At 40.4% G+C, this 20,894-nt stretch overlaps 2 protein-coding genes across 7 annotated transcripts in view; both read right to left on the bottom strand.

Moving 5' to 3' along the window:
• KIF5C (kinesin family member 5C) overlaps positions 1-20,894 on the bottom strand; it is a 326,400-nt gene that overhangs the window by 172,570 nt on the left and 132,936 nt on the right. The gene's annotated exons all lie outside the window — the stretch shown is intronic.
• The window catches only part of MBD5 (methyl-CpG binding domain protein 5), a 111,510-nt gene that overhangs the window by 14,969 nt on the left and 75,647 nt on the right, over positions 1-20,894 (bottom strand). For 5 of the 6 annotated variants that reach the window (XM_081167554.1, XM_081167553.1, XM_081167552.1 and 2 more), the window contains 4 exons: positions 19,719-19,899; positions 16,036-18,183; positions 4,066-5,097; positions 2,109-2,317 (listed from right to left, as the gene is read on the bottom strand). In XM_081167554.1, coding sequence (XP_081023680.1) covers positions 2,109-2,317; positions 4,066-5,097; positions 16,036-18,183; positions 19,719-19,899 — 3,570 coding nt within the window. The remainder of the gene's footprint in view (positions 1-2,108; positions 2,318-4,065; positions 5,098-16,035; positions 18,184-19,718; positions 19,900-20,894) is intronic. The other variant, XM_081167557.1, reaches the window with a different exon arrangement.

Below are 20,894 nucleotides of genomic sequence, written 5' to 3'. Positions count from 1 at the left end.
CTGGGACTAGATAGAGAGGCCTGTAGAAGCTGGTGTTGGGAGCCCTTTAAAATAAACTGTAAGAAGTTACAGCCAGCACTTTGAATTGAACTTGGAAGCAAAGGGATAACCAACACAGCTGATGCAGGACTGCTATTACATGCACAAAGCACGAGACCCCACAAGTGCCCTTCTGTAACTACTGAAAATTTCAAACTTTGTTCAACAGCAGTCTTATTTACAAAGCATTGCAGAAGATGAAGAAGAAGAAGAAGAGGAGGAGGAGTAGTAGTAGTAGTTTGGATTTGATATCCTGCTTTATCACTACCCAAAGGAGTCTCAAAGCAGCTAGCATTCTCCTTTCATTCCTCCCCCACAACAAACACTCTGTGAGGTGAGTGAGGTTGAAAGACTTCAGAGAAGTGTGACTGGTCCAAGGTCAACCAGCAGCTGCATGTGGAGGAGCAGAGACGTGAACCCGGTTCCCCAGATTACGAGTCCACCGCTCTTACCCACTACACCACACTGGTAGGCTGGAAATAACCAGTCCGTGCATGACTGTGGCCAGGATTACTTTCACCAGATAGGGTTGTAACTGTCGATCCAGCTGAAGTGGGTTGATGCTGGCACTACCCAAACCTGAGGAAGACCCAGGCAAACTTGGCTCTTCGAGGGAAGGGCAGCCCCAACCAGGACCAGTTGCAATCTTTTATCCAGTACAATAGTCTTCTTAATTAATCACACCCCTATCATGTGTGGATTAAATTTCTCCTTTTTTGCCCTCACTAACCCTAAAGAAGAGACATCACCTTACCAACAAAGGTCCGTATAGTTAAAGCTATGGTTTTCCCAGTAGTGATGTATGGAAGTGAGAGCTGGACCATAAAGAAGGCTGATCGCCAAAGAATTGATGCTTTTGAATTATGGTGCTGGAGGAGACTCTTGAGAGTCCCATGGACTGCAAGAAGATCAAACCTATCCATTCTTAAGGAAATCAGCCCTGGGTGCTCACTGGAAGGACAGATCGTGAAACTGAGGCGCCAATACTTTGGCCACCTCATGAGAACAGAAGACTCCCTGGAAAAGACCCTGATGTTGGGAAAGATGGAGGGCACAAGGAGAAGGGGACGACAGAGGACGAGATGGTTGGACAGTGTTCTCGAAGCTACCAGCATGAGTTTGACCAAACTGCGGGAGGCAGTGGAAGACAGGAGTGCCTGGTGTGCTCTCGTCCATGGGGTCACGAAGAGTCGGACACAACTAAACGACTAAACAACAACAACCCTAAAGAATCTACATCAATTGTAGGCTATACTATGATATTTTCACAATATGCATCTAAGCTTTCCCCCCAGAATTATCTATCAAAGCCTGTATAGAAAAGCAGTCTAGCAATATTTGTCATGGCTACATTAAACAGTTACCAACATTAAATATATGCATGATTCATGTCTAACAAAGCAAAAAACCAGAAAGTCACATAGCACAATGTGAGGAAGATAAAAAGCACCCTGAAGGCCATGATTTTGCAAACACAGGGAAATATTTAGTTGTCTAGAATAACAAAATGATGTATTTTGCTATTATTCTCAAAGAATAAAAGCTTTTCTTCTGCTACCCTCTGCATTAATTTTCATCCAGCTTTTGAGTTTGGAAGTACTATAATGATGTTACTGCACAAGGTAGCTCTCTTTTATGATCTAGTAGCCGCTGATATTTTCTGTCATTTTCTTAGCTTAACTTATGCATGCAGATAGCAATGACAGGGAAGATATTTTAAAAATGCATTTACAGGGATTTGTTTCAGAATACTTAAGTCAATGCAAGTCTTCTAAACTTAAACATTGATAAATAAATGTAACACCAGGTCCAAGAATTGCAGAGAAATACTTTTCCATTGCCATTCTGAAGAGCAGTACCGCAGTTTTTCCTTGTAACTTATGAGAAGTGAAAAGTTCACAATGTAACAGTCTTAGAATAATCGACGGATGTTAAAGTGCTGAGATAATAAAATGGGATGATTTAACTTCATACAGACATTGCTTTAAAATCCGCAATAAACTATTGAAGCAGTATAGGAATTTGTATTATTTTTCATGGATAACTTGAAAGGACAAACCAACTTCTACCTGGAAATTCTGGAACAGACAAGCCATAGGGTTTGAGTTGTTAGGTGGCCCAGGAATGGGGGTCTGTCCTTGAAAGCCTTGGAGATTCTGATAGCCTTGAAGAAGCTGCTGTTGCTGATTTGATGGAAACATTTGATTGTTGTTGAACAGTGACTGTAGATGCGTCAGTTGATGATTATTAAGGGTAGTATTTATTGATGACATGTCACCTGCAATTCCAAACGTATAGATATTTAAGTCAACAATTTTCTGAAGGTGTAACACATGGGTCATATTTTAGTGACAAGATGTGGAATAAAACTCCCCCCCAACCCTTCAGTGAATCAATATTTCAGGGAACTAATATGCAAGGTATGGATTTCTTTCGCAGTCAGCAGTCTTGCTTACAATGAAGTCTAGCTCTGGATTCGCCTTGCATATACTAAATGCAACTTCTATGGCGTTTCTTAAATAGCAACATATTCTACAGCTTATTAAACAATCATTTAAGTACTCTCTTGTTAACAATATTTTTTTTAAAAAATCCTATTTAAATGTTTAACATTCCTACTACTAATACTGTAATAAAACCTTGTAAACCAATAACGGCACAAATTATAGAGACTGTTTACATTTAAGGGACTTATTTTTTACAAGACCTTTGCAAATGAATGAAACTTTTACACTTCTTTTTTTTAAAGCAGTAACCAGCTAAGGAAAACTAGAAGCTAGAATCTCATAATACTTAGTTGATGCAAGCGAGGTTAATTTTTATGAATGGGATCCAAAAGGCCCCCATACACATGTACCTTTGCATGAGGCTTGCTCCATTTCCTTCTCTGACCACACTACTTTATGTTGCATCAAAAGCTACAATACAACAGAAATAGAGGACTACGTGGACATGAGAAAACCTGGTAGGTGTATGGAAGCTCTGCGCACAATCCTTTGCACACCAGCCTATTTTACAGGCACCTATGTAATGCTAGAGCATACACTTAGAAGACACAAGCAATTTGGCACAAAATGCACAAGTATTATGAATAAGCAACAAAGCTGGCACAGAATACAAATTTTATCGCAAGTTCTTAGCAAGTTAGGTCTGTATTTATCAGAAAAATGCTTGCACATAATACTTCTATCTATGTTTTATTAGCAGCAATTCACTAAACATACACACACACACAACCAGGTAGGGATATTCATAAAGGAAGCACAAGAATTTGGCAGACTCTCAGGCCCAATTCACACATTTATATCACTGTTGTACAGTCGTGTTCCAATGAAGGACTTCCCAATAAATGTGAAAATCCTCATGTGAAAATCTAGGATATTACTCTCTTAGATTTAAACATGTGAACTGGAATTAAACTTTCTATTGATGTTTGTCAAGTTGTTTAGAAACCATTGGTTTCTTACCAAAAAATGAGAATCCAAGAAGCATGGGAACTTAAGTGTAGAGTGCTAGAAGGGCAGCTTATTGCCTTGAACCTGTGGAAGACTGTACTCTGAGTGCTTTATATATACTGTGTCATCATAATCTAGGGATTGGACACATTGATGATGATTAATTTTTAATTCAGATGGACTTGGAAGCTTATCTATTGCACAGCTACTCATACTAACCCTGTGATGCCTTGAATATATCTGTATCTATATCTTTATCTATTAAAAAAATGCTGCATCCCAAAGATGCATCTATGAGATTTGAAAAAAGTAAAAGCCATTCCAATTGGTTGGTTGAATTTTGATGGCATCATACTTTCTAAATAATAGGGTTTTAAAAATACTGTTTAAAAATGTCTGTCAATTATATTTGCAGTCTTTCACTGGAATGGTTAAGCAAGTTAACATAGCATAAACGTTTTAGGGAAAAAGTGCAATGAAATGGAGTTTTGAAAAAAAGGTTGAAAAAAGAAGTTCCCACCCACCACCATTTTTTTTCCTTTTTTAAAATCTGTGAAAATATTTAACTTACCAAGTAGACCTGTCCCCAGTAGAGGGTTAAGTAGCTGTGGCACCACAGAGTTACTGTTGAGTTTAGCTGAACCAGATGTACTCCCAGCATTATTAGATATGCTCAGCAATGTTTCTGCCATTGACACCACTGCTGTCCCACCAAGTGTTGAGACAGACAGTGCTGCCACTGCTGATGATGTAGTGGCTGTGGTAGTGGTAGCCTGGGAGGAGGTTGCTATGGAAACCTCTGGATGATTAGCAGGGTTGCCCGATGTAGAGTTCAGAACACCACCCAGCAGCTGGGGATTCAAGGGCATGAATCCTGAGGCCCCAGTGACAGCTGGAAGGAGCAGGGGGTTTGAAGTAGTGTCTGTGCCTGAAAAGCTTGGGAAAGGGTTTCCCAGGGAACTGGTTAACAGGGTATCAGCTCTGTTGGTATCTGACTGACTGCTAAGCAAGTGATCTGGTGGTGGGGCTGTCATCTGTGTTACTGAGGGTACAGGATTGTGTTGCTGTTGCTGTAACAGATCTGAGATGGACAGATTGAAAGGTGCTAAGGGGAACATGGCAGCTGTTTGGGCTTGGTTCTGTAGAAGAGCTGCTAGCAGCTGGAAATGAACAGGTTGCAGCACCTGCCCATCCACATCACCGGAGAGCAAAGCTAAAGCAGCATTTACATTTGGGTTGAGAATACCTAAAGGATTGAGGGTGACCTCAGACTTGCCTTCTCCTGCTGAAGGCTGCAGTATATTTAATAGATTCTGGTTTAGGAGGTGCTGCTGATTCACTGGCAAAGAGATAGGTAGTGAACTAAAGAGGTTTGGATTCAAAGAGTGCGGAAGGTTGTTGTTTGAAGTGCTGTTCTGTGGAAAATGCAGAGCATGTTCATGACCAACAAAAGGAAAGTCATTCCCAAGGGGGAGCTGGCTATGTAGTGGGTTTCCAGCTGCAGTTGTGACGATGACACCATCTTGAAGAACGGATGTGGTCTTGGTGATGGCAGGTTGACTGGTGCCAGCTATAGCTGTGGATGATGGTGGTCCTGTCCTTCCTGCAAACGAGAAAGAAAGAAAAAAGTAACGCGCATTGAAAGATAAATGCTATAATGAAGAACTGGTCATAAATATCAGCTGGAGTTTGCAACACTCAGACAAGGAATAGTTATTAATAGATCTCCTGCCTTATTGACAGTGACTCACAAAACAGATAATTAAAAAACCAGTAAAAGTACTAAATCATGTTACAAGTATTCAAAGCGGTATTAAACTACCTGAAAACAACAAATGTGTGGAAACAGAAAGCTGGCTTTTCTTCAGATTTTATTTGTTACACTGAATGAATGCTGCACAATGCAATTTAATACTTATGTTATTGTCAAACACTTTCAGAACACTTTAGGTAGTATGTCAACTGAATACATAAATAAAAACAAGTGCTTCCATATTTTTCTACAAGTCACCAGGGTGATGCACTGTAGAACATATTCTGCAACTTCAAGTCTACTACTGAGATAGCCTTGGGCCATCTCCTAGCATAAACAAGACTACCGCAGGGCTACTCTCTGTCCTTCAAAAGAGAACCACTGCATAGGGCATCCTGGACCATTTTAAAGGAAGCTCATATTCAAGCCACCTGGGTTTTTAAAATACAAAATAGAACTTGTAATTAATTATTTCAAACACTATAATGGGAAATATATGAGAAAGATTATATAAGAAATATTTTGCATTAATACATTACTTAAAAACTCAGCCTCAGCAAGACCATTTATTTATTTGTGGTTTCGTGTGTGTGTGTGTGGGGGGGTTATTGTTGTTTTTGTTCTTGGGCAAAAACCAAGTACAGTGTCAGAGTATGAGGTAGGCTTAAATTCTAATAATAAGATTGTAGAAAGTTAAGGAAGACAGATTAGCAATCAGAACAAACAAATTCCATTCTCAAGACTGCCACCATGTGGCTTTACATATCAAAAACATAATGGGAAATATACAGATAAAATATGCATGTATGCAAAAGCACAGCTCTTGAGAATGTGAGAAGAAAAAGACTAGGCAGAAGAGAAGCTAAATCTAAAGCTCACTGACAGAGCATTCTGAAAGTCCCACTATTTACATATTGTTGTAAGTTCTGCACAGTACAGAAACTATTATAAACCTTTGTCACATTTATATCCTATCCTTCCTCCAATAAGATCAAGGCAGGGTAAATGGTCTTTTACCCATTTTATTTCCACCGAAACTGAGGGTGGCGAGACTGAGAAGTAATCACTTGGTCAAGACTGTCAAGTAAGCCTCACAGCTACCATTTAAACTCAGCTGTAAAGCTCTTCACACTTTATGCAAAAATTGCAAAAACGCCTTAGGTCTTATTTACAGAATGCTGTTGGCAGACACATATGCGTTATATAGGCACTGTTTTAGTTTCCGTGTGAAACAGAATTTTTCATACTTTGTTTTTCAATATTTTTGTATTTTGATTAATAAAACCAGGATTCTGAAAATAAAAGTTCTTCTAGTTCTCTCAATCCAATAAAGCAATGCAAATGGCATGTAAAATATTATGAGACTATTCATGTTATTATTGGACTCCTGCAAAGCACATTTGTGGGCCTACCTTGGAAGAGAATCTGGAAAGGGTTGGGCAGCTGGATCTCAGAAAGCAAGCAAACATGCACATCCATCCATAGGATCTATAATACTTGTATGCATACCATGGTGGTAAGGCAGAAAATGTTTTGCCATCATGGAAGTTTAGTCTAGGCTCCATGGTGCTTTAAGCGCTGCAGTTAAGGCACCGCCATTCATTAAGGCAGCCAGAGGAGGCTTGGCCAAGTAAGTCAACGAACAGTCAATGCCTCCATAGAGGAAGGTGTAGTCTCATCCAGTCTTAAGGTGGTTCTGGCTGAAGAAACAGCCCTCTCTGGATTTCACTGCACGCTTTAGACCAAGCAGTCTAAAATGTTCAATCTCTGGGCAAAGTAGTTTTGTGTGCATGGTGGTGACTAATTTTCCTGGGTTCTTGGATGAAATGGATTATTCATACCCATTTAAATCTGCCCCAGGCTCCATTCTGACACAGACATGGTGTTAGGCACCCTGGTAGGTAGGAGAAATACATATTGTTGGATTTCTGAATATGTTTCAATCACATCAGTCATGGTATCCTTTTTGGTCATCCCTAAACCTGGTAATGGAATTATGGTTCCTAACCTATCCTAACCCAGCTAACCCATTATCTTGCACAACAGGACTTCACCCTGCGCCCAGTCCAAATCTTTTCCATAGGATTGGGGAAGCCCCTAGAAAAGATGTGCGGGAGAAGCTGCTCTGTTGTGGAAGCAGATATCCTTCCACTGAAGGAACATTAAGGCATAGGTGTTACTTTGCAGCAGTTGTTCTATTTTCACAGCCAAAAAACTCTTCAGTGATTAGCACTGCATTTTGGCAGCTAGGAACTCTTCTTCCCAGTGAAACCAGGAAACTAAAGTTCCTTGAGAGGGCCTGGGGATTTCTGATACAATATTTAAGAAATCCTCAAAAAACTGAAGTCCACAAGAGACTTTGGGATAGACAGGCCTAAAGGTATAAAAGTATGAGTTTAATGCACATTTGTAGTGCAGTATTGATAGGAACCAAGTCTCCTGAGCAGAATATCTGACAACTGCTCTGACAAGATATACCAGAATTACAAAAACAATTGCCTTTTGATGAAAGGGAACATGAAACGTTTTTTCTAGGGAACAAAATAGTGTATTCTGTTTCACTTAAGAAGTTTCTAATTGACTGCAATCACAAGAGTCATTGACTGAACATGATACCAATGTGTAACCAAAAGTTAACTAAAACTACTACAGTTTAATTATATCATTACCCTTATAAGAAAAGCCAGTATCCTGCACGTGGATGTGCTAGATAACAGAACAAGGTCTCAGAGCCATTTGGAGTATGTTCCTGCATATTCAAGAGGTGATGGACTCCCACAATATGCTGTGAAACCTTTCTAAAAAATTGATGGGAGTACAGCGGTTGTGCATCCATGCTATTCACAAGAGTGCTGACAGTAGAGAGAAATGCAGGCACAACCCTCAGCTTGGGAGGGTTGGGAAAATAAAAGGGAAAAAGGAAGTTGCCTGGTACTTGCTACCCCTCATTGCAAGTACAAAGGAATAATTAGGGTTGCAAGACCTTGAAGCTGAATCCCCACCCCATCCAAATCCATTATATGGTGAGGTATAATACTCCTTAACAGCTTCAATTTAGTTAACCTGTCCCAGGCTGTGTTAAGGGCCAAGAGCTGGCCCATCACTAGAATGCAAACGTAAAATGCGCTGGGTGGTTTCTTGTGATACTTGCATAAGTCAACTCTGCCAAGAGTTCTTGGAGCACTTCACTAGAGTGGGAGTTTGGTGGGATGGGATCAGAACAATACTCTGAGTTCTGTGTTGTTGTTGTTTTTAAGTTTCAGTAGTGCAAAAATATTTCTCTGTCTTCTCTGGGGCAGGAAACAGCTTTATGAGGAAGCCTTTCTGTATTGAGGAAGTTATCAAGTTGATCACTTGGCCCAAAGGGAATGACTTCTAAATATCCAGACTACTGTTCCTCTTCCCTTAGTGAGACTCCAATGCCAGGGGATTCCCCTCCCCCACAAAAAAATTCAGGAACTCATGGGGGGAGGAGATATATTCCTCCAGGAAGAGCTATATCTTTAAGATATGTTTGGCTGTGCAGGTTATTGCAAATTAGAGCCATGCACCAGATTCAGTTCTGAACTGATCTGCACCCTGATCCAGATTGGGTCGAGGAAGTCTCCAATCACTACAGTAGGTTATGTCTTCCTGGATTGATTTGTACTGATCTGTAGTGCTTTTCCTCCGCCAAACCTTTATTAGGAATTACAAATATAGGCTATCATAAAACATCCATATTTAAAATTTTAAAATATATACAAAAACCAGGTAAAATATGTAATAACGAGGATTTTCATTGGAGTTTCTTCCTGCTAAATAGTGCCATTCATTATTTGTAGTGCAAAACAGTCCCTCAGAAATCCAGGCAGACCGTCTCTAAACTGTTGCAATGATTACATCACCATAAAACAAAAACGGCAGGATAGGGAGAGGGGAGCTGCAATCTTACCCCACCCAGCACTCCCCAATCAAAATTCTTGGGAGGAGGCAGAGTGAAGTCTTAGAATGCATAACTATTTTATAAGATCTGTCTTCTGAGTTTTGTTTCCTTCACAGCACCCTATTCAGACTTACACTTTTCCTATCCTTTCCCAATTAATCCTAGTCCCATCCTTTTTTAAAAAAGAAAGTCTGTTGCCTTGTGTTTTAATATTCCTGCCCCTCCCCCCAAACTGGTTCTAGCTCTTACATAAGTTTTATTTATAGAATGCTAGGTTTTCTGTGTCTGTCTTTATCAATACATTGTATTGTGTATATGTGTGTTGTGGGTACATTGTACACAGTCCAGTACACTGTACACTACCTATGTACAAGCAAGACACAAACAATGCAATATTATATACATCAGTAAAATCTTTTTTTAAAAAAAAACTTTCTTGAAAAAGCGAACTTAAAACGTGCCTAGCATTAAAACCCTTTTGAGCTGTTTGCCAGTAATTTGGCAGGGTTAAGCCCCCTTGTAGTGGCTAGCATGTCTGCATATTTTATTGCTTTATGTGAAACTAGCAAACAAACAATAAAGATATGGCCATTTTGGTTCCCAGTTCAAGTATATGGTATTTCTGAAGATTTGTTTCCTCCCCCTCGACTTCAGTCCAGAGCTTATTGTGTCCAAATCTGGTCTGCTCTGGATTTACAGGAAGATAATTTTTTTATTATTAAAGACTGTGAAATATTTGAAAAACTCATGTATGCAAATAAGATCATTAGCAGGTTTAATGTAAATCAAGCAGCTAAATATATTAAGAAAAGCTAAAGAATAACTTAAAGATGGAGTAATGTAGAAAATGCAGTATGAAAATTAAAAAGGAACCACAAAAAGGGGGAACGGAAGTCAAATATATGTGTATTAGAAATGTATGTGATTTGTGTTTTTGTAATTTGTATGTCTGTAAATTTTTGAAAGACTGAAAAAATGTATATATATAAAATACAAATCAGCCGCATAACACAGTCCATGCACAGCTCTATTGTGAATAATTGTTTGAAAATAAAAGATGGGTGAAATATTTGGCAAAAGGTTGTTTTTGACAGGCAATGTGAAAAGGATGTACTATATGGAATAAATTCATAATAAAAACCTCATTCAAGAAACTCAAGCTCCTTTCATATACAAATATTCTATATGCATATGACAGACATTAACTATATGCTTGATTTCTCAAGTTTTCCTATTTTTAAAAAAGTTGAGAAGCTTCGAGTCATTAATGCTACCTAAAGTTCTGAGGTGTTTAATTTTATTTCAACATATTAAAGAGCAAGATAAAAATAAGTAGCCTAGTTGTACTGAAATAAATATTTATGAGTTATTGCCAATTAAATACCCATCATATTTCTATATGCCACAATAAATTAAAAAGTGAATGCTGATGCAGGAATATAGGACTGGGTTCTTTGCAAAACTTAATGTCATTACAATATAAAAGCTAAAATTACATTTTAAAAGCATTTCTACAAAGTTGAAAATGTTTACCTTCTGTTCTGTAAATACTGGCCAAGAGCAATTTCTAACAACACCTTAGAATCCTGCAATCATGTCTGTTTTGATTTATTTCCCTGTGCTGGGTTCAGCTTTTTCGGGGGAGGGGGCAAAGTTGTTGAGCTCCCCCCCCTTTTTTCGGCAAAATCGCCAAAAAAATAAACATTTCTGATATGGGCTGCCATACATCCAGGTTTTCACAGACATTTTGGATGCTTTTCAAAAATACTGTCTGGACGTCATTTTTGATGGACGAATCCCAGCAATGTCCAGGAAATTCCAGGCGTACAGCAGCCCTAGTAAAGCTATCTTCTCTTGGTATGCTGTCTCAACATGGATGAGGTGCTAGGACATCTGTTTTACATGCAGAAGGTCCCAGATTCAGTTCCAAGCATGTGCACATAGGGCTGGGAATGTCCCTGGTCTGAAACTCTGGAGAACTGCTGCCATTCAGTGTAGACAATTCTATGCTAGATGGACCTGGAAAGATCCAGTTCTGTGGAAGGCAGACTCTGTGTTCCTAACCACATAATCTCTCTCTCTCTCTCTCTCTCTCTCTCTCTCTCTCTCTCTCTCTCTCACACACACACACACACACACACACACACACACACACACTATAAAAGACCTTTCTTTTCGAGTCAGCATAGCTTAGATTACTATAAATTTCATGTAGTTAACATTTAAAACATGTTTTATGTCACTGTTCAGTTTTCAAGTGTCACCTTCACACAAGGTACTGTGTGACACCACAGTCTCCTCTCCGCTACTGGTCAGCCCCCTGTCCTTACCTTTCAGCAAAGGTTATCCCGCTCAAAATACACCAAGAAGATGCTGCTTTTTGCTTTTAAATTCTTGGTAAAGTACCAACTTACAATTTATCATTATGAGGGCTTTTGATTACTAATAGCTGTTGGTTTTTTTGAATTGCTTTTCTCAACTCCCATATGACAATTTGCCACCTTATTTATGTGTCGCCTGTCAAGAGTCAGATATGATGGTTCCCTGGAATCACCAGAATTCACCAATAGTTTTTGCTAACTCTCACTATCTCCAGCCAGAAATCCTCAAAACATTTGCCTACAGGGCTTAGTCAAGAAGTGGTGCAGTAACGGTCTTCTCACACCCGATTCTCCTCCTTTTTTGTTTTAGGTTTAGTTTCCTCTTGCCATTAACCTTTTATGGCTTAAATGCTTGCATTTCCTAGTCAAAAAAAGGAAGAAGTTCGACACCACTTTATTGCACTCCCCCAAACTGAAATGTTCTTCCTAATATGACAGCTAGGTAGCTTTCTTTAATTCTTTTTAAAGATTATGGATTTACCTCTGTACCTCTTCAAGGGCAACTATGGGCTGTTTCTCATTCTTTCTGCAATGGGCTCTCAGTGTGCATGGTGGGAAGAGTGCAAATATTTTAACTCTTCTCGTATGCTTACAATGTAAGTGGTGCTACAGCTATGCCCATCCATACATTTGCAAAATTTTCTCTTCAAGGAGGCTGGTGTCTTCCATTACATACCTTTAGGCACCAGGCAAAAATGTTCCTTGTCAACTGGGCCTTTGGCTAATTAAAATCCTATACCCTTTGTGGGAGGCGAGTTTATAGGTTTGTGGGATTTCTGTTCTTGTTTTTATTATATATTTTGTGATTTTATCTTGCATTTTTATATTGTGAAGCGCCTCGAGATCTACAGATGAAGGGCAGTATGCAAACTGAATTAATAGTAATTAACAAATTGTGCTCATATATTCCTTATCAGATGTTACACTGGTGAGGATGCAGAATCATTCAGGCATCACCCACGAGCAAGGAAGAACTTGTTGGGCAATTGTAAGGCAATCAGGTTTAACTTTTCTATCTAATGATACGAACCAGATTATGTCAGTAGCGTCACAATTATAGACAGTTCTTCCCATCTGCATTTCACTGTAAGAGTGTTTCACTCTGGTTTCTTCCAGTGCCAGACATACATTGGTGCCTCGCAAGACGAAATTAATTCATTCTGCAAGTTTTTTCTTCCTGCGAGTTTTTCGTCTTGCGAAGCACAGTTTCCCATAGGAATGCATTGAAAATCAATCAATGCGTTCCTATGGAGACCGTCCGGGGACAGAGGGGAAGTGCCGCGTGCCTTCCTCTCTGTCCCCTCTTTTGAATCAAGGGGCGGAGGGGAGAAGATCGCTTCTCCCCATTGCCGCCCCTTGGTTCAAAAGGGGTCCGGGGAGAGAGAGGAAGGCGTGCGCGCCTTCCCCTCTGTCCCCGGAGATTGCGGGGCTGGCAACAGGGAGAAGCGATCTTCTCCCCGCCGCCCCTTGCTTCAAAAGAGGTCCGGGGACAGCGGGGAAGATGCGCTGTGCTTCCCCGCTATCCCCGGAGCTTGCGGGGCAAGCTTCGTTTTGCGAAGCAAGCCCATAGGGAAATGCGTCTTGCGAAGCGGCTAAGAAAACGAAAAACTCCTTCGTCTAGCGAGTTTTTCGTCTTCCGAGGCGTTCGTCTTGCGGGGTACCACTGCATATGACTGCTGCATTTTATGCACTTATGTCATCTTTCACTTCTGTTGGTATTATAGGTTTTCGTAGTACCAGTTGTGTATCTCTGCTGATGGCTCTTTTGATCCAGTGGAAACTTCAGTTAGCAAAATGGGGTGAGGCAATTTCGCTGCCCCACTTTCCTTCGCAGTCCCCCCCCCATAAATCCGCTCACGTGGAATGGGGGCCTCATGTGGTAGGTAGCGTGGGGGACTGCAGGAGCAAGGGGCAATTTACAAAATTCACCTGTTCCTTTCAGCTTAATGAAGCCTGCTGGATCAAAGAGCCTTCTATCAGTGGAGAGCATCACTGGATTTTTATTTTTTTAATAACTGTAGTTAGGCAACAGTTATTTTTTAATAACTGTAGTTAGGTATCTGAAGAAGTGTGCATGCACACGAAAGCTCATACCAAGAACTAACTTAGTTGGTCTTTAAGGTGCTACTGGAAGGATTTTTTTTTATTGTAGTTAGGCAATTTATACAAACCACTGCATACCCAACAATAAGGAGCCTCTAGAAGTAATAACCCAGTGCCCAGAATCTGGCACAGAAGAGAACACATCTGTCCACTTTAAGTGATGATGATTTGAAGGTCTTTGACACAGAGCTGATTCATAAATTCCTTTGATGTGTGCAGCCAGCTGTACCTCTGGCAGAATGCTGTCTTCAGTTCTCCTTTATAGATCAGTTGTATTTATAATATAAACAATAGGGTTTTATAAGTCAGAAGCCCTGCCTCCCCATGAAATTAGCTTCATCTCATGATCAAAAACAAAAGGTATTGCAGAAGTGAATGAACTTCATTTAGTACCACACTTTATTTTAGGTGATTCTAGTTCTTAGATGTGTGTATATAAGGTTTCTTCAGACTACAGTTTCTGGATTCTTCAGCAAAACCCTTTTAGACTCTGAAACTCATATGGCTGATATTAAAGCTTTAGTAGTTTTTCATAATCATGGAATTTTGCGAGTCAATAGTAACAAGCCTATGGGTAACATGCCTCTAGAAACTAGTGCCTGCGGAGATTACATAATTTAGGGTCCAATGCAACCCCCTCCTGATCTACAAACTAGCCTGCACAATGTTATCAAACTGCACTTCAGTGCTTCAGTATTAAACACAACTACTATTTATATAACTTGGTTTTAGCTTTCCAGATGACAGGCCAAAACAAACAAAATGTGTGTAGAATATATTAGAAAAAGAACTTCCATTTCCTGGCCTGAGCTATTTTATTTTTCAACTACTGATCTGAAAAGGGGAAAATATAGATAAGTATCCTTCCAAAGATTAGTTTAGACACACTTGTCAGAAGCATCTTGCTCAAAAATCCTATTATGAAATCAAAAATAGTATGCAAAGAGGCTAACAAAAAGTGTGCTTATTTGTAGATAAGACACTGTGATGCAACCTGCTGGCTTCGCCAAAAAGAGAAAATACAGAATTTCTCATTATGGGTTGTTATAAATGTGATTTCTAGAGCTTTGTTTGGGCATTAGTAAAGTTTCCAGAATTTTTAAAGCCATAGACAAAAATAAAATAAAATGATTTACACCCCCCAAATAAATTATTCAAATAGGCTTATCAAACCTAAACTTTAATAACAATTTAAATTCATCAAATTCATTGATCTGAACCAGTTCTACCAGTGCAGAGGTTCTAGTAGGTCTAGATACAGGTGCCTATTCCAATCCACAATAAAAGACTCAACTTAGCACACAAAACTGTTTGGTGTATTTAAGAAGCTTGCATTGAATAAAATCCAGCATTTAAAATAAGGCTGCTATATGCTAAATGTAGCTGATATTTTTGGTGGTTGGCAAATAGGAAACAAGAAGTGTGGACCTGTAACCAAACACTGTGGTGTAACCCTAATGGCTATGTCCTACCACCACTTTTAGAGGTAGTGTGACTCTGAATATCAGCAGCTGAGAATCATAGCTTGTGTGCTTCTCATAGCCATCTGGTTGGCCACTCTGAAAAGAGGATGTTGGGCTGGGCTAGATGATCCAGCACGTTCTTCTTAATCCCAACGCTCATTACTCTAGTCTAGAACACACTCTGCAGTGCAGTTTCGGGGTCTGAAGATACACTTTTTCATAATTTCCCTCCAAATTATCTCCATAATCCTTTTTTAAAGGGATACAGATCTCTTCCCCTCTCTGATCCTTCTCCCCTTCCTCAGGCTATTAAAACTGCTATGGGTTGGATCAGGCAAATACTATTCAAGTGATGTAGGAGGCCTCTGAGCATGTTCAGTCTATCAGGCGTCATCTCCTCTCTCCTAACCAATATTTTTCTGCACACCTGGTTCCAAACCTGGACTCATGGTTCAGCTCTTCCAAATCATGAGCTGCAAACCATAAGCCATAACCTTACGTTATGGCTTATGGTTTGCCTCCTCTGTGGGAGCCCACCTATTTTGCTTTGGCTTAAAGTTATATGCAAAGTGGGCCGTTGTGTTAGCCAATTATCTTAACATCCTTGACCTTCTGAACCATCTATCTATCACTATAAAATACATAACTATACGAGAAAAACCAGCCATATCTAGCAATGTCCAAAGACTTTTAAAAGGAAACAGTATCTATAACCAAGCTATAAGATGCTGTTCTTGCTTTCATTGGGGAAAAGGTTGGTAGAAGCATGAATAAATAAATAAATTGCATCTCAAAATAGAAACTTTCCATTTCTTTCTCTTGAAGGTGCCCCATGAAATATATACGTAAAGACACGGAAACCATCATTCAAAATTTTTAGATTTTAGAATTTTACCAGCTTTTAAAGAAAACATACCTGCTTCAGGACTTGTTCGACTGCAACTGCTCACAATGCTGTTTGGTATCACTTGATTGGAGGGTGCTTGGATTCGTGGCTGAGTTGGGTTCAGATGTAGTGAGTTTCCTAAAGTCATTCCAGGTTGACTGAGCACCCCACAATTTCCACTAGCTTGCATCTGATTTATTAGGCCTGCAAGATGGTTGTTTGGGCCAGGACTAGTACCATGGCCAAAGTTAGTGTTTGAATTCTGGCAGTGCATACTTTCTCCTCTTAAAGGTAAATCTTGTGCCAGTGAATTATGAATAGTGCCAGAGTTCATATTAGTGTCTGTAAAATGCAGCTGGTTAGCAGAGCAAGGCAAAACAGTATTTGAGCTTCCACAACCAGAAGTACTATTGCTGCTCATATGAGAACTTTGACAGCTCATGGATTGAAGTAACTGGGACATAGACGTAATGGGAAATGAACCTTGATTCTGTTTTCTTATCAAGTCAGGCCCAGATTTAGGAACTCCAGAACTATCCAACTGAGACTGCCTAAGCAAATTCAACACGGTAGTGTTTGGTGGTTTTCTTTTCCTCAAAGGGTCTTTTTGTTGAGACATAAGCTTATCTCGTAGTGCTGCTCGACCACTTTGCCCTTCACTTGATGGTAGAAGCATGTTAGCAGTAGGAGGAAACATGGTATTTAAAGTGCTATGTCCATCATTGTTGCCACCACTGGCAACAGTTCCAGAATTGCTACTGCTGTTGCTATTGTTACCAGCAAGTTTATTTTGATTTGCTAGCTGTGCTTTGGCTGCTGCTGAGAGTAAACTACTAGCTGGAAAGGAGGCAGCATTGTGCTGGTTCAAGATCTGATTTAAAGGCATTCCCAGCAAGACAGGCTGACTTTTCATGGGCCCACTTCCAGCAGATGCAGATGGAAAAACTGCATTGTTTGGAGGATTCAATACATTACTCATTCCAGCAATCAATGGGTTAGGGATATCCTTATACTGATGGAGTCCATCAGTCTTTGTGGAAGGACTTGATGGCATGGATGGCCTAGGAGACCCTATTGTTGACCTTGGTGATCGAGGAGGAACTTTAATATTACTACAAGATGACTGTGGTCCTACTGGAGGCATCATGAAATTTCCATGATCAGATGATGTGGAAGATGAGCGTGATCTTTGGGGCGAAGCCTCAATCCTTCCAATTCCAGATCCCATCATATGAACCGGTGATGTTACTGGGGAGGGTGAGAGGGAGGTTGAAGCAGCATGCTGAACTCTTTGCACATGACTCCCATGGTTTGTGTGACCAGGCTTTACAGTTGGCAAAGGGAGATTACTTGGCAGAGGGACGACGGCTGGAGGCATGCTTACATTCATCACAGGTACCTGAGAGTGAACATTTGAGTGATAAGTACTTGGATTAATGATAACAGGATTCTGATTCACCGGTTTGCTAGGAATAGGGTCAAGAATGCCAAGCGGATCCTTCTCCGAAGTTAATGGCTTTTTCTGAAGAGCACAGGAAGGTGGTGGTGGTGGAGGAGGAGGTGGAGGAGGGCCTTGAGGTGGTTTGTGGTGAAACATTGCTCGTGGCATTTCCATACTAGCTGAAAAATTACACATGGGTTTTTTCATTACTGGACTTTTTGTGGTCAGGGTTGGGGAAAGAGGTATATTAGTCCTTCCAGCCATTGCACAAGATGACTGCACAGGAGAACCATGTAGCATTACTGAAGGTGGGGACAGAGGAGTTCTGTTCATGTGAACAGGACTAGAGTTGGGTGCTCCATGAAAACTGGAATTATTCCTCGTGAAAATATCTGGACTTCCAAGAGGGTCTGTCCTTGGAGAGATGGAACCATCTCCATATATTTGTGATCCTGATGAAGCTGGACTAGGCATTCCTCCATGGCCGCCACGATATGGAGATTTCTGTCCGTGTTCATTACTGCCCAATCTCTGCCTGGGATAGACAGAATGAAGTTCTTGCTGTTGGTTTGCAGTCATCTCTTGCACATATAGCCTTCCCATGGCATTTGAGGACCCCATCATCAATTTGAAAGGAGTTTTACATTCTGGCATCACAGAATTGGTAATTCCTTCATGTGATTTATTCCTCATTGATCTTGGAGTTGCTGCTCGTGAAGGTACTATTGGAGTTGCACCTAAATAAAAAACATGAGAGGAGAGTTACTATTGTAGAATGAAATGAAATATAACAAAAGAGAATAATTCCCCCCCTCTGGACAGAACTGCATCCAAGTACATTAAACACAAAATTCTGTAATGTGCCATGGTCTTGCACCAGGGATTCTGGTAGGAAACCTATTCCATTTATTCCTATGCCAGTCTTAACTAACCTAGTGCTTTCCAGATGTTTTGGACTACCACTCTCATCAGTCCCAGCCAGCACCATTTCTGTTCAATAATAATTTAGGGCAACGTACTTTTATCAAAATGTGACCTACCATGCCTTATCCAGGCCAGCAGCTGCATAACCATAAACTCCTGATGCAACTATCAGTTTCCTGAGTTGCCTTGGGGCTGCTTAAGACCTATCTGCCCCAAGAGAAGGCAAAAATGCCCAGGGCAGGGACTTTATTTCATCAGCTCCTAATCTGACCCAAGAATATTTTGCAGCATTTCCTTATTTTAATATTTATGAACTACCATGGGTGCCTTGACAGAAAGGCAGCATATAAATATAATAAAATAAATAAATGAAATAAAAAACTTTCAAAACAGCCAGCTATTAAAAAGGAAAATTAGGATATCCCCTGCTGCGATATTGATCTTCAGTACCTGGTTGTACTTCCCCAACATTGTTCTAGGCCAATGTGGATGACTGAAGGAGGAAAGCTGTGTGGCACTAAGCTATAGGAATGTTTGGAAGGGCATGAACTTATTCCCTCTATTGACACTGAACACGGAAGGCCCAAAATGGGTAATTGCATAGGAGTGGGTACCAGTGGAGTGCAGCTGGCTAAGGGTGCTGTATTTTGATGCCAGTTTTGGTGTGTGCCTACAATGTCAGCATATGGAAGTTCCACACTGATCTACCTATCTATGAAAACACACACATATTAAGCTCTTTTGCATTGGGGTAGAATCACAGAGTTGTAGAGTTAGAAGGGATCCTGAGGGTCATCTAGTCCAACTCTCTGCAATTCAGGAATCTCAACATACATGACAGATGACCATCCAACCTCTGCTTAAAAACCCAGTCCTGTCCACTTCCAATAGTTTGACTTCATCCCCAAAGGTGCACGCCTCCATTGTCTTCCGAGACAGATGGATGCCAACCGTCTACTCTTGGCTAGCAGTCTCTTCTCAGTCTCCAGGAAATCTATGTTCCAGAACAGTAGCTACCTGAGATCCTTTTAATTTTAAATACCACAGATGGAGCATGGGATCTTCTGCACGCATAGCACATACTCCATCAGTGACCCATGGCTCCACTAAGATAAATGATCCAGGACCTAGGAGGGTGTGATTTAGGATTAGTGGAGTAAAGTGGAATGACTCTGCAAGGTGTAAAAAGGACATATGGTCCTCTAAAATCACCTCACAAGATTTGATAGCTTAACATATCTATTTTTTTAATAAACAACTTTTGAAGATTAATTCTCCCTCTTACATTACTTACTTCTGAACATTAACATTGAATTTCTTCCTCCCACTTGCGAAAAGCCAAACTTACTTGTTCCACCACCAGGGCTAGTTAGAACCAATGAAGGATGAGGTGCTTCCATGCTCTTATGAAGTGTAGCCACTGCAATAATTTTCCTTTTATGGATGCATAGCTTAGTGACATCTTCATCTGCTTTAACATCTTCAGCTGTTCTTTGTGTCACAGCAACTCCAGGATCAAAATTAAATACCTTAAAAATAATGCCAGAAACACTATATTATGATTTTTTTTGGGTTAAGAGACTATCCCCCCCCCCAAAGTAAGCACCTCTCGTTTTCTTCAAAATCTGATTATATAATGGGCATGTTAGAGGAATCAAAATTCACAACATACAGTGGAGGAACACTTATTCTGAGCTGCCTTTGTAGTGGATGACGACTGGAGAGCCAACAGTTCTGCTCAAAGTTCTGCTGGTACAAATTGTGGTACCTTGCATTAAAAAAAAATTCCACTATCCCACATCATCTCATGAAAAGTCCAATTTGATAACATTTCCCTGAGCACCTCTTCCCAAAACGTGTACACCTTTGTATAGGCCCAGCACATTTGCTGACGGGACCCCCAGCGACATACAGCCCCACCATCAGGTGTGGGGGGAGGGAGAGCACTAAAAAAAAAACTTTTTTATTAAAGATTTATTGGTTTACAAAAGTATATGCAATGTCTCTTTTTTCAAGTTACATTTTCTACAGATCAGTTTCATTTGTTGAGACATTAGTATTAGATTAAGAAGAAAAGGGGGGGAGAAGTGGAGGGGGCCATGGTGAGTGGGAGTAGGGACGGGTGGCAATGTTTCTATTTTACTTGATGTAGGTGTGGGGTTTTGTGTCAGCGTTGCTTGTGCAGGTTCTCTTTCCTATTTGCTTGTCTTCCTTTCGTGGTGAGAGAGGTTGGGGTTGGCTTAAGGTGTGGTTGTTTGTGACTGGCTGTGGTGAGCTTTGTTTTCATGTGTGAGTGGGTTGGGTGGCTGTTTTTGAATCAGGTTAGCCAGATTGATTTCTATGCTGTTGGCGGATTCTTGTCGTTGTCTTGTTGGGCTGCGTATGTGTTAAAGGGGAGCCATACAGGGGTGAAGGCATCTTCTTTCATTGGGGGGCAGCACTTATGTGGGCAAAGTAAGTGGAGTTAGACACCATTTTTGTAGCATTTTCAATGCCATTTCTTCATTCAGGATGATACGAATTT

This window comes from Podarcis bocagei, assembly GCF_964188305.1.
Source record: "Podarcis bocagei genome assembly, chromosome: 1".
Lineage (NCBI taxonomy): Eukaryota > Metazoa > Chordata > Lepidosauria > Squamata > Lacertidae > Podarcis > Podarcis bocagei.
The sequence above is the reverse complement of the archived record's forward strand: the minus strand, read 5'-3'. Positions and strand labels throughout refer to the sequence as shown.